Source organism: Camelus ferus, chromosome 11 (genome assembly GCF_009834535.1).
Source record: "Camelus ferus isolate YT-003-E chromosome 11, BCGSAC_Cfer_1.0, whole genome shotgun sequence".
Lineage (NCBI taxonomy): Eukaryota > Metazoa > Chordata > Mammalia > Artiodactyla > Camelidae > Camelus > Camelus ferus.
Window position 1 is genome coordinate 26,619,748 of NC_045706.1, and position 12,329 is coordinate 26,632,076.

Genomic DNA, 12,329 nt, shown 5'->3' on the forward strand with positions numbered 1-12,329 from the left:
ATATACCATTTCTAATGTATTTCATTTCTTTTTGAGTATTTCACTTACCTGGTATCATTTCCTTTCTTTCACTCAGATCCTTTCAAAAGAAGGACTTCCTTTAATATTTCTGGTGGTGCAGTTCTGCTGGTAACAAATTCAGACTGTCTTTTATATGAAAAATCTCTATTTTACCTTTATTTTTGAATAGTTTTGTTAGTTTTGACTCTGATACAGAATTCTTGGTTTTCAGAAATTTTTTTCTTTTTTTAAAAATTAAAAAAATTTTTTAATTGAAGTATTCTCAGTTACAGTGTGTCAATTTCTGGTATACAGCATAATGTCCCAGTCACGCATATATACACATATATTTGTTTTCATATTCTTTTTCATTAAAGGTTATTACAAGATATTGAATATAGTTCCCTGTGCTGTACAGAAGAAATTTGTTGTTTTATCTATTTTTATATATAGTGGTTAACCTTTGCAAATCTCAAACTCCTAAATTTATCCCTTCCCACCCCCTTTCCCTGGTAACCATAAAATTGTTTACTATGTTTCTGTTTTATAGATGAGTTCATTAGTGTCCGCTTTTTTCTTTTAAGATTCTGCATATGAGTGATATCATATGGTATTTTTTGCTTACTTCAGTTAGAATGACAGTCTCCAGGTCCTTCTATGTTGCTGCAAATGGCATAATTTTATTCTTTTTTATCTCTGAGTAGTATTCCATTGTATATATATACCACAACTTCTTTATCTAGTCATCTGTTGATGAACGTTTAGATTGCTTCTATGTCTTGGGTATTGTATATAGTGCTGCTATGAACATTGGGGTGCATGTATCTTTTTAAATTAGTGTTCCTTCTGGATATATGCCCAAGAGTGGGATTGTTGGATCATATGGTAAGTGTATTTTTAGTTTTTTGTGGAATCTTGATACTATTTTCTGTAATGGCCGCAGCAGACTGCATTCCCACCAGCAGTTCAGAAATTTTTTCTTTGAGCAGTTTGACTATGTCATTCTACTGCTTTCTGTCTTCCATTGTTTCAGATTAGAAGTTAACCATTACTTGTATTGCTGACTCCCCTTTTGAGCTGAGTTTTCTTTCCTGCTTTTAAAATTTTCTTTTTATCTCAGGCTTTCTGCAACTTTACTGTGATATGTCTAGGTATAGATCCCTTTGTAATGATCCTTTTTGTTTGTTGTAGTTCTTGTAATCTGTAGATTAATAATTTTCATCAAATTCAGAATTTTTGATGTTTTTTTCCCAGTAATTTTCTGCTCTTTCTCCTCTTGTTGCTACACTCCCATCAACCATCTGTTGGATTCCTTCATTTTGTCCCATAGTTCTCTGAGTTTCTGTTCATTTTTCCTTGATTTTTTCTCTCTACTTTTCATGTTGGGTCGTTTCTATTCATCTGTATTCACATACTCTGATTCTTTCTCTTACCTTCTCAAAATCTGCTGTTAAGCTCATCTAGTGCATTTTTCATTTCAGTTCCTATACTTTTAAACTCTGGAATATCCATGTGGTTCTTTTTCAAAGTTTATATTTCTTTATTTCAGTCTGCTATTTATTGAGTCATCAGGTTTTTAAAAAATTATTTAAACATGATTTCTTTTAATTTTTATAAACATGTTTATAATCTATTCTTTGAAGTCTTTGCTGGGCACATATAGAGTTAATTCTATTGACTGCTTTTGTTCTTGAGTCTTGGTCACACTTTTCTGTTTTTTGCATGACTTGTAATTTCTTGTTGGAAATTGAACATTTTAGATATATCACAGCCAATCTGCAGTCTTTTTTTTTTCCCATGAGAATTACTTTTGTTTTGCCTTTTTATAAAGTAAGTTATTTAGATTTAGTCTTTCTATCTCATAATGGTACTGATGCTTCTTCTCAGTTTTAAAAATTAATTTTTTTCACATTGACCTCCTAGGGTTTGCCTCTGAGTATTATAGCTTAGTGATCAGCCAGTGATTGTTCAGAAGTTGTGTTTAAAACACTTTGAATCCTTTTTAAAAATTTTTTTATTTTTATTTTTTTAAAATTAAAAAAATTTGATAGACTTTATTCTTTTAGAGCAGTTTCAGGTTCACAATAGAACTGAGCAGAAAATACAACAGAGAGTTCTCACATGGCCCTCCCACCCACACATATATACTTCCCTAACCTCAACATCCCTCATCGGAAGACACTATGAATCCTTAAGGCTATTTTCTCTCTCTGCTGATGAATTTCTGTGTAAATTGGTAAAAATGTTCAGTTTTGTGGTAAATTTTAGTCTGCCTCGCCTTTTACTTTACTCACAGCCTCTTGGGGGTTCTGCTCAGCCAGTTTTGTGTGAAAAACCTTACGCTGAGTCTCCTGTGCATGTGCACACAACCTCCTAGTTAGCCAAGGATTTGTGGAAAGCTTATAAAGAGCTCATTTTTATTTCTTTCAAAGTTCTAAGATCTCTTTAAAATTTTTGACTGGTTTGCCAGTCTGCTACTTGCCCCAGTTGGAACTATAACCTTTGGCTAGCAGAATTGTGGGTTATAATTTGTTGAAGGATCGAGAAATACATATGGCAGAAAGAAGCAGGGACAAAAATACAAACACTGCCATACTCTTGTATATCCAGAAGTAATGGTGGGCAATAACTTGATGTTAGTGTATCAACTTTCATGCAGGATGCTCTCTCCCTTGTTTCCTCCTTCAGGGAGGGCATGTATTGGGTCTTTTGACATTCTTGAATGTTGTGTCATGGTAAATATCATAGGGGGAGATGAGATGACATATAAATATCTTGATATTAGGCTTATAACAACTAGGAATATCAATAAGAAGAGGAGAACTAGTAGAGGAAAAGTACAGATTTAGAGATCATCTGCTCTATTAACTTCTCAGTTTGGTAGACCTGAAAAAAAAACTGGTGCACAAGTATATAAAGTTTTTAGTCTCTAGTTTCATGATTATTTGGTAAATTAGTTGAAATTCATACTTAAGTCTTCTGACTTTGAATCTTACTTCTTTCTATTATGTCTGGCAAAGAACCTACAAAAGCATAATCTTTGTAGAGCTATAAAATCCTTGAGTTAAAAATGACCTAAAAGAATAATACTATCCTCCAATATTAACTCTCTGATATTATTATAATTATTAACAATCACTAAAACAACCAGAACTTGTTGAACTTCTAGTATGTCCCTATTGCAGTATAAGCACACTACAAATATGTTATTAGTATTTTCATTTTTAAAAATTAAGAAAGGAGAGATTTAGTGATTTGTCCAAGAGCTCTCAGGTAGTAAGTAGTAGAGCAGGAATCCAAAATTTTATCTATTTTAATTCAAAGTCTGTGCCTTTAACTATCTGTTATATTGCCTCATGTGATGTCACTGAAAATACTTAACCCTGTACTTGGCAGGCTTTAATAACTATACTGAAATCATTTTATTGTGCATATATTATCCAGCCTCTTCTTGAATATTTCCAGAGACAAGAAACTCACTCCATACTCAAGAAGCTCTTTTCCTTATAGGACAGTTTCTATTGTTACAGTTTACTCATGTGTAACTGGATTGTATGTCTTTTGGTTACTCCCATAATGTTTGGCTTTCTTATAGATGTCTTATGTATGAAATAAGTCTCCTATGTATGAAAATGAGTATTTGTTAGTTTTTTCTTTGCCAGGTTCAACACTCTCAGTTTTTTTCAGCTGTTAAAAAAATAAAATTATTTACCATCTTGGTAGTTTTCTTTGGTTGCACTCTAGATGATTAGTATACTGCTGAGACTATTACAGCTAGAAGTAAATAATACCACAAGTAGTATACTAATAACAATAATAATACCTACCCTTTATAGAGGTCTTATGTGACATATAGAGTGCTAAGTCTTTTACATCTCTACAATAACAGTAGAGGAAGAAATTAAGGCTTACAGGGGTGCTTTTGTCTGTCACCTCTGTAACTAATAAGTGACCTCTGTGCCAGAATTTGAACCTAGGTTTTTTGTTTTGTTTTGTTTTGTTTTGTTTTTAGAATCTTAGGATATTTTACTGGCCTGTGCCATGGAAGTAGATGACTTCATCATGTGCTTATTTCATATGGATAGGCTTTAGCTAAAACCTGTATAGCCTGGATCCTTTCAGTATTATAGTATCTTTCAGGGTGCTCTCCCATCTTTTCCTTTTTCCTTTCATTATTTTTTTGAAATATATTTTTATTAAAGTATAGTCAGTTTACAATGTTGTATCAATTTCTAGTGTACAGCACAATACTTCAGTCACATAAGAACATACACACATTCGTTCCCATATTCTTCTTCACCATAGGTTAGTGTAAGATATTGAATATGGTTCCCTGTGTTATACAGTAAAACTTATTGTTTATCTATTTTATATATATTAATTAGTATCTGCAAATCTCAAACTCCTAATTTATCCCTTCCCACCCTCTTCCCCCACCCTGGTAACCATAAGTTTGTTTTCTATGTCTATGAATCGATTTCTGTTTTGTAACTAAGGTTGTTTGTCTTTTTTTTTTTTTTTTGATTCCACGTATAAGTGATATAATATGGTATTTTTCTTTCTCTTTCTGGCTTACTTCCCATTCTCCAGGTTCATCCATGTTGCTGCAAAGGGCATTATTTGATTATTTTTTATGGCTGAGTAGTATTCCATTGTATAAGTATACCACAATTTCTTTATCCAGTCATCTGTCATTGGACATTTAGGTTGTTTCCATGTCTTGGCTATTATAAATAGTGCTGCTATGAACATTGGGGTGTGTGTGTCTTTCTGAATTAAGATCCCCTCTGGATATATGCCCAGGAGTGGGATTTTTGGATCATATAGTAAGCCTATTTTTAGTTTTTTGAGGAATCTCCCATTCTGTTTTCCATAATGGCTACACCAGACTACATTCCCACCAAGTGAAGGAGGGTTCCCTTTTCTCCACAACCTCTTCAGCATTTATCATTTGTGGACTTTTTAATGATGGCCATTCTGACTGATGTGAGGTGATACCTCATCGTAGTTTTGATTTGCATTTCTCTGGTAATTAGTGATATTGAGCATTTTTTCATGTGCCTATTGGCCGTTTGTATGTCTTCAATGGAGAATTGTTTGTTTAGGTCTTCTGCCCATTTCTTGGTGGATTTTTGTTGTTGTTGTTTATGTTTCAGGCATAAAGAATAGAAAGGACTGAAAGGCTGAAGGAAGAAATTTTTCTCTTACTGAAGTTTTGTCTTTTAATTTGGCCAGGGAAGTACCCCTAGTGATGTGTGTCTGCAGCGTATTGACCAGAACTATGTTACATGGCCACCTCTTACTTCAAGAAAAACTCAGGAATTGTATATTTTAGCTTTTCAGTCTCTATAGTAGAAGAAGGCAAAGTAGAAGAGATTGTGTTTAGGATTTGGGTCAGCTAGTTAATAATGTCTGCCACATAACTTTCATAGATTATTGGAAGGATTTAATGATACAGTGTGAAAAGATTTTATAGAGTGTAATTTAAATAAATGTAAATGACTTATTAGTCCTCTTGCCTTCTATTGATGCTCTTAAAAACTTGAATATATTCTTGACTTCATTCCAATTTTTAATTTAAGAATCAGAAAATCTACCGCTTACTTCCTGGCCAAGTGTCCTGAATACACACACTGGAGCTATCACCGAGTCCTACAGCCTGAAGTACAGGAAATGACCTTCATAGTCACTATTATTAGGCAAAGTTGTATTATTTTCCCCCGTGGTAAAAGATGTTAAGAAAAGGCACCAGGAAGTAAATAAGTCCTGAAGGTGAGCTGAGAAGGGGAGTGGAGGAGTGAGAATTTTAAATGAGGTCAGAGAAAGCTTAAGAAACAGAAGTCTCCAAAGAATTTGGAAATGACCAGAAAAACGTGTAGGATGTATCACCTTCAGGTTTATTACTTCTCAATCTCTTTATTCTGATGAAAATGCTGGTAGTTTATAAAATTCTGTCATATTCGGTAAAACAGGACTTTGATGTGTATATGGTTTTTGTTTTGTTTCTGTTTTTGCTGCCTGTCTTCTTTCTTTCTTTTTGTAGACATTGTTCGAAGTGATGTTGCCTTGGATAAACAGAAAGGCTGCAAGATTGCCCAGCACCCTGATGTTATGCTGGAACTCCAACGGGAGAAGGCAGCTCAGATGCATCTGGTTCTTTTAAAGGAGCAATTCTCCAATACTTACAGTAATCTCATATTAACAGGTAAGGCTGTTGGAGTCAGCTGGAATCTTAGAGCACTGTAGATTGATGGTCTCCATCAGTTAGCAACTCGATGCTTAGGAGGCACTAAAGTGGGATTCAGACGAGCCTACATCTATCTGTCTCTACCCACTATATCCCTTTTTAAATTGTGATGACTCTTGTATTCATATAAAAATGTATTATATTTTGTAGATGTATTTTGGCTTGAGGTTATGGGCAATTCAGCATGTGTGTTCTCATAAGAGAGAACCAATGAAAACCTATTGAAGCCTTGTAAAAATATGACTTTTTAGATGTGTGCCAGTAGAGTTGAGAGAATTACTAAATTTGGTGTCTAAGAAGCAGCTATTTTCCTCTTTCTGTGTATGCCCTTTCTATGAACCCAGTGAATATAAAGATGAAATGTAAAAGAGATAATGATCCACAGGCAGAGCTGAGAATGTTCTATTCTTGGTGGAGTTTGAAAATATCTAGGGAATTTGATTTTCTTTTTAAGAGCAAAGAGGCTATGAGACTGAACCACATGCCCTGACATTGTTGGTTTTAGAAGGGAAGTGAATATATGTGAGAGCTCAAAGGAGAAACAACTTTTTGCAGGGCTGCTGCAGACTTTGCTGGTAAAGGGCATGCAAGTTGTGTGCTTTTGTCAAGTTTTGGAAAAGAGTCTCATAGCAGACTCTAATGTAAGACTCATGAAGAACTTGAGATGAACTAAGAACAGTCCAAGTTAACTATTTTCTTAAGGGCATGCAAGGCAGATCTGCATTATATTGATTCAAATAAACCTTAACAAATCAAAAGTGTGCACTTACCCTTGTTTATGAATATTAAAAAAATAAAAGAGATGGAATGTTTGACAGGTTTTGAACATCTCACACTTATTTTTGTAAACTCCAAGTTAGGAAAATTTTAACTTTTTCTACAGGCTTCCTGGTATTTCACCAGGAATTGCTGAGTGGCAATCAGATTGTTTTGCTTTTGAAAAAACACAAGTCTTCCAACTTTTCATCTCATACCTGGTAGAAGATCCAACAGCATAAGATGAAAGCCAGATTTAAATGTGGCTTTGGTGAACAGAGAAGAGGATTATGGATTTCATAAGTATAGGCCCCTTATAGGCCCTATTTTTTGTTCTCTGGTAGGTCATTAAGGAGGGAAAACTTAAAAGTGATTTATGTCTAGTAAATCCCAAATTGATTAGTGAAACTGTGTTGAAGTTTAGATGTTTGGGAAGAACAAATTTTTCTCCAAATTTCTTAAGTCTCAAATGTACAAATGTATGTGTATTTGGTATTTTACAATTCAGTTATTGGAAATGAAATATTTTAAACTATTTTTATTCTAGTATTTTAAGGCATGTAATAGAAAGGTCAGAACCTGTGTTCTCTAATGTGGCATAGAAAGGGCTTAGGGTAATTCTAACCCTAAACTGTGCATCCAGAGTATGGCTTGAAGGCATATTATCTTTGAAAACACAAGTGCTCTATTGAGTTCAATGGAATCTTTTCTAATTCTCAGTAACATAATCCCTTTGGATGTTTATTCGCAGTTCAAACTGTTGGAATCAACATTGTCAACTTTTACCCTGACAACTTGCTTACTTTCTACTAAACAAACTTACCCTAGAGAAGAGCCTCTTTCCTGCTCTCACTTCTCCCAAACTGCTTCAAAGAGTCCTCAGGCATTTTCCACATTTTTCACCCAAATGCCTGTGCAGAGGTGGTACCTTACTGCAGACAGAGCATTTGGTGTGCCCTGGTTTGTTTACATGAAAGTTCAAAAGGTTTTGGTTCCAGGTGTTGGGAAGAGAAGGAGTCATTTCATTTTAGCACCAATAGTAAAACTATTTTAATATCCTTTAACTAAGTCTTTGATTTTACACAGTGTGGTTTTCTAATTGTTATGAAGTTTAATCCTTGATTTCTTATATAAATTTTGAGAACATGGTCTCCAGACAGCTAAACATAATATTTAAACATAACTAAACTAACTTTTGTAAATATTTCCCTTTTCAGTGATGAATGTATGTTGGTAAGGAGGGTGAGGTTGAAGGGGCAGAGACCTCTCAAATGAAGTGACTTTCTTTACCAACATGTTCAGAACACCTACCCTCAGATTTCTGCTTGGTGGTGTTCCACTTATTTCTTGTAACTCTGGCATAATGTTTGAAGTATCTGCGATGAAAGTATTTATGTGGGAATAGGAGGAGGAAACTGGGTCTCCAAAATCTCAGAAAGATAACTTTTTCATGCTTCTGCTCTCCTCTCACCCTTCTCCCCAGTTATTTACAGAATTTCATATATACGGGTAGCAGTGAATCATAATTGTTTCCTGATCAGTTAGTGGTATAGTCTTTATTTTAAAATCAGACAACTAAGGTCAAGTATAGGAAAACATTTAAAAAGTGATTGAAATGTCAGTATAGTAAGAAATTAATAAAGTGATTGAAATGGCAACTATTAAAAGCATGTTAAAAACGATGGTTGTTGCCCTCCACCTCACAAGCAAGCCCTCATTCTTAGATCTTTAGTGATATGACTGTCAGTATTGAGGTGAGAGGCATGCCTGCATATTCTGCAGTCCAGCTCACGATCTCTCTTTAAACAGCCATCCCTCAGATGAGGGCAAATGATAATTGTAGCTTTGAGGGTTGTTTGAATATTTAATAAAAAAAGAAGCCAATTCTATAGTCTTAATGACAACCCAGTTAATGGAAACTAATAATTCTTTAATGCATATATCTTATTGAAGTAGTCCTCATTATATCATAGTTTTTAAAAAAGTGGATTGTATTTTTGCATGGTATTAAACATGTCTTAATATTTTAAAGTAAATGATTTACGTGATATTGGAAATAATGTTAGCCTCACCTAATCTAGTTGGTTTTTGACGTTAAGTCTAAGGTTATGGGAAGGTGATGGAGTAATTCCAGGAGAACATCAATGATAGAACTATTTTGAATATGTTGTACTTTTCCACACTGACTCACCAGCCTGTGCATGTAATCCTGTCCTGTAGCTTCTTGACTATGAGACTGTTAAATGTCACTGTGCATGTTGCTCAAGGAGTGATAAATGAGAGGGAGTTGGATAGGAGCCTTTAAAAAAAGAACAGGGATCATGTCTTCCAAATGTTTGTGCTCTCATGAGTCTTAATGTGATAATGCTCTATACGTTTGTTGAAAATGTTCTGCTGAGTACACAATGAATGGATTCACTCAAAGACTACTTTTTAAGGGTTAATTTTGACATCTATTAAATAACTTTTTATAGTTTCGAATTTATTTTTCTCTGCTCCCCTGATGAAACCTCCTCCACCCCTTGAGGTATTACATATTGAAGTTTTGTGGCAAATACGTGTACTATAATCAAATGAAAAACAGAAAATAAAAAGTTAAAAGTTAGCCTTAAGGGACAATACATTTTCTAGGATTTTGTTTAGAACATAAACTCCTGGAGGGCAAGGAATATCATATTTGTGCAGCATTCTGCACAGTACGTAGAACATAGTGAATGATTCTGAAGTGAAGTCAACTTTTAAAAAATTTATTTGTGCTGTGAAGTCATCTAGTCAACTCTGTATTTCCAGGCAACCTGAACTGTGGTCATTATAAATGGACAGCATTACTCAAGATGCTTTCCAAAATTCCTTCATGAGGACTCTTGTCATTTTATTGGCTGTTACTTTTGGTTTTGTACCTCTTATTTCAGTCATTGGATTCCAAAGTAGACTGGAATTCCTGTGGTTGGCTTACTTTATTACTGTGGCAAATAAATTGAACAAAAGAGGCTCATTTCCCTGTTGTGGCCAATTCTTCTAACGTCAGTTGGGCAAAGGGCTCAAATCAGTGGGATGAGAACTGCTCTCTCAGTTCTCACAAACCTTAATGCTCAGAGGACTATATCCAGGTCTGTTTAAGTATTTGCATTCTATTCTATAGTATTGACTGTAACATACTTTATTTTACCATTTACCTATTAATGTATATTAATTTATGTACATGTTGATGCATTTATTTCTGTAGAGTAGAGATTTCTGAAAGGGGATGTGTAGATCAAAAGGTATGTATTTTTAAATTTTATAAATTCAGGTTTATTGAAGTATGATTTACATTATAATATAAATAAATTTTGACAAATTAATATACTATAGAGTCATATAACTATCATTGCCATCAAGATACAGAACATTTCTGTCACTCTAAAAATTCTCATCTCCCTTTGCAGTTCCTTTCCAAACCTCCAGTCCTTAGCTGTGTCTGATCTGATTTTTGTACCTAAATGTCTTATCAGTGGAATAATAAAGTGGTTGTGTGTGTCTGATTTCTTTCACTTAGCTTTTTTTTTGAGATTTCATCTTGTTGTGTATATTAGCAGTTGATTTCTTTTTATTGGTGAGTAATATTTCATGTTACGAATATCCTACAATTTATTTATACATTCATCTGTTGTTGGATGTTTGGTCTATTTCTAGTTTTTGGTGATTATGAATAAAGCCACTGTAAACATTTGTTTTCAGATCTTTGTGTTGACACATGTTTTCATGTCTGTTAGGGAGGTACCTGGAAGTGGGATTGCTTGATTTTATGGTGCCCATTTAACTTTTATAAGAAACTGTCAGACTGTTTTCCAAAGTGATTGTACTATCTTGCATTCCACCAACAGTGGATATGAGTTCTAGATACTCCGTGTTCTTGCCACCAATTACTGTTGTCTGTCTTTTAAATTTTAGCTCTTCTAATGAATATGTAGTAGTATCTTGTGGTTTTTATATTTGCAATTTACCTCATGGCTAATGACACTGATCATCTCTTCATGTGCTTATTTGCCATCTGTATATCTTCTTTGGTGAAGTGTCTGTTCAAGACTTTTGCCCATTTTAAAAAAAATTAATGAGTTTTGTTTTCTTGATGTTAAGTTTTGAGAGTTTTGTATATGTTTTGGGCTATAAGTCCTTTATTAGATATGTGATTTGCAAACATTTTTTCCTCTCTGACTTGTCTTTTTATTTTTTAACGCTTTTTTAAAAAGAGACAGTACCCCCAAACTTAATTTTGATGAAGTCCACTTTATGAATTTTTCTTTTATGGTTTGCATTTAAAATTTTAATGCATCTTGCCAGATAATTTTTAGAAAAGATTATGGAAATTTCCATTCCTACTAGCTGTGTCTGAGAGCAGTTATTTGCTAGCATTCTCATTAGCACTGGGTATTAGTGCTCTTTTCAAGCTTTTCCAGTTTAACAGGTGAAAAATATTATCTCGTTGGAATTTTCTGACCATATCAGGGCAAGTATACTTTCACATATTTATTAGTGATTTGCATTTTATGTTTTGTGAATAACCTATTCATATTCTTTGCCTTAAAAAATTGGATGTTAATCTGTTTCTTATCAGTTTGTAAGTGCTCTTTGTGAAATCAGGAGCATTAATCCTTCGTCATATGTATTGCAAACCGTTTGCCTCCCTGGATGTCATTTATTTTTTGACTCTGTTTTTAATTTAGAGCTTTAATCCTTTACTATGACTGGAATTTATGTTTATATATAGTGTGATGTAAGCGTATAACGTTGTTTTCTTCCAAGTAGCTAGCCAGCTTTGTGTACACTGTTTTTTAAAAATAAAACATTCTTTTGCCACTGAATTGAGACATCATATATGTTACATATTATACTCCCACATATATTTGTACCTGTTTCTGAACTCTTCTTTCTGTCATTTTTCTATTTATTTCTGTGCCAATGCTATACTGTTTTCCTATATGAAAAGGCTTATTAATCTTCGTTTTGCTTTTCCAGGGGTTTTACAGCTGTTCTCATATAATTACTTTTTGAAATGATCTTTCATTTTCTCTAATTAAAGAAAATTCATCATTGGATTTTGATTGGAATTACATTCATTCTATATCCTAATTTGGGAAGGATTGATATTTTTCTGATGTTGTTTTCCACTTAAGAACATGGTATATCTTTCTACTTGTTCAGTTCTTGTTTTATGTTGTTTGATAATATTTTATAATTTTTATATACTTTCTTTTTAAATTTATTCTTTAATATGTTATGCTTTGTTGATGTTGAGAGTGAATTTCTTTCTCTTTATGAACTTATTTCCAGTGTAGAAAGAAGC

General features: G+C 33.7%; 1 protein-coding gene across 1 annotated transcript in view; it reads left to right on the plus strand.

Annotated features, from left to right (window-relative positions):
- HPSE2 (heparanase 2 (inactive)) overlaps positions 1-12,329 on the plus strand; it is a 563,834-nt gene that overhangs the window by 63,329 nt on the left and 488,176 nt on the right. Inside the window, 1 exon segment of the mRNA XM_032491126.1 lies at positions 6,044-6,205. Coding sequence (XP_032347017.1) covers positions 6,044-6,205 — 162 coding nt within the window.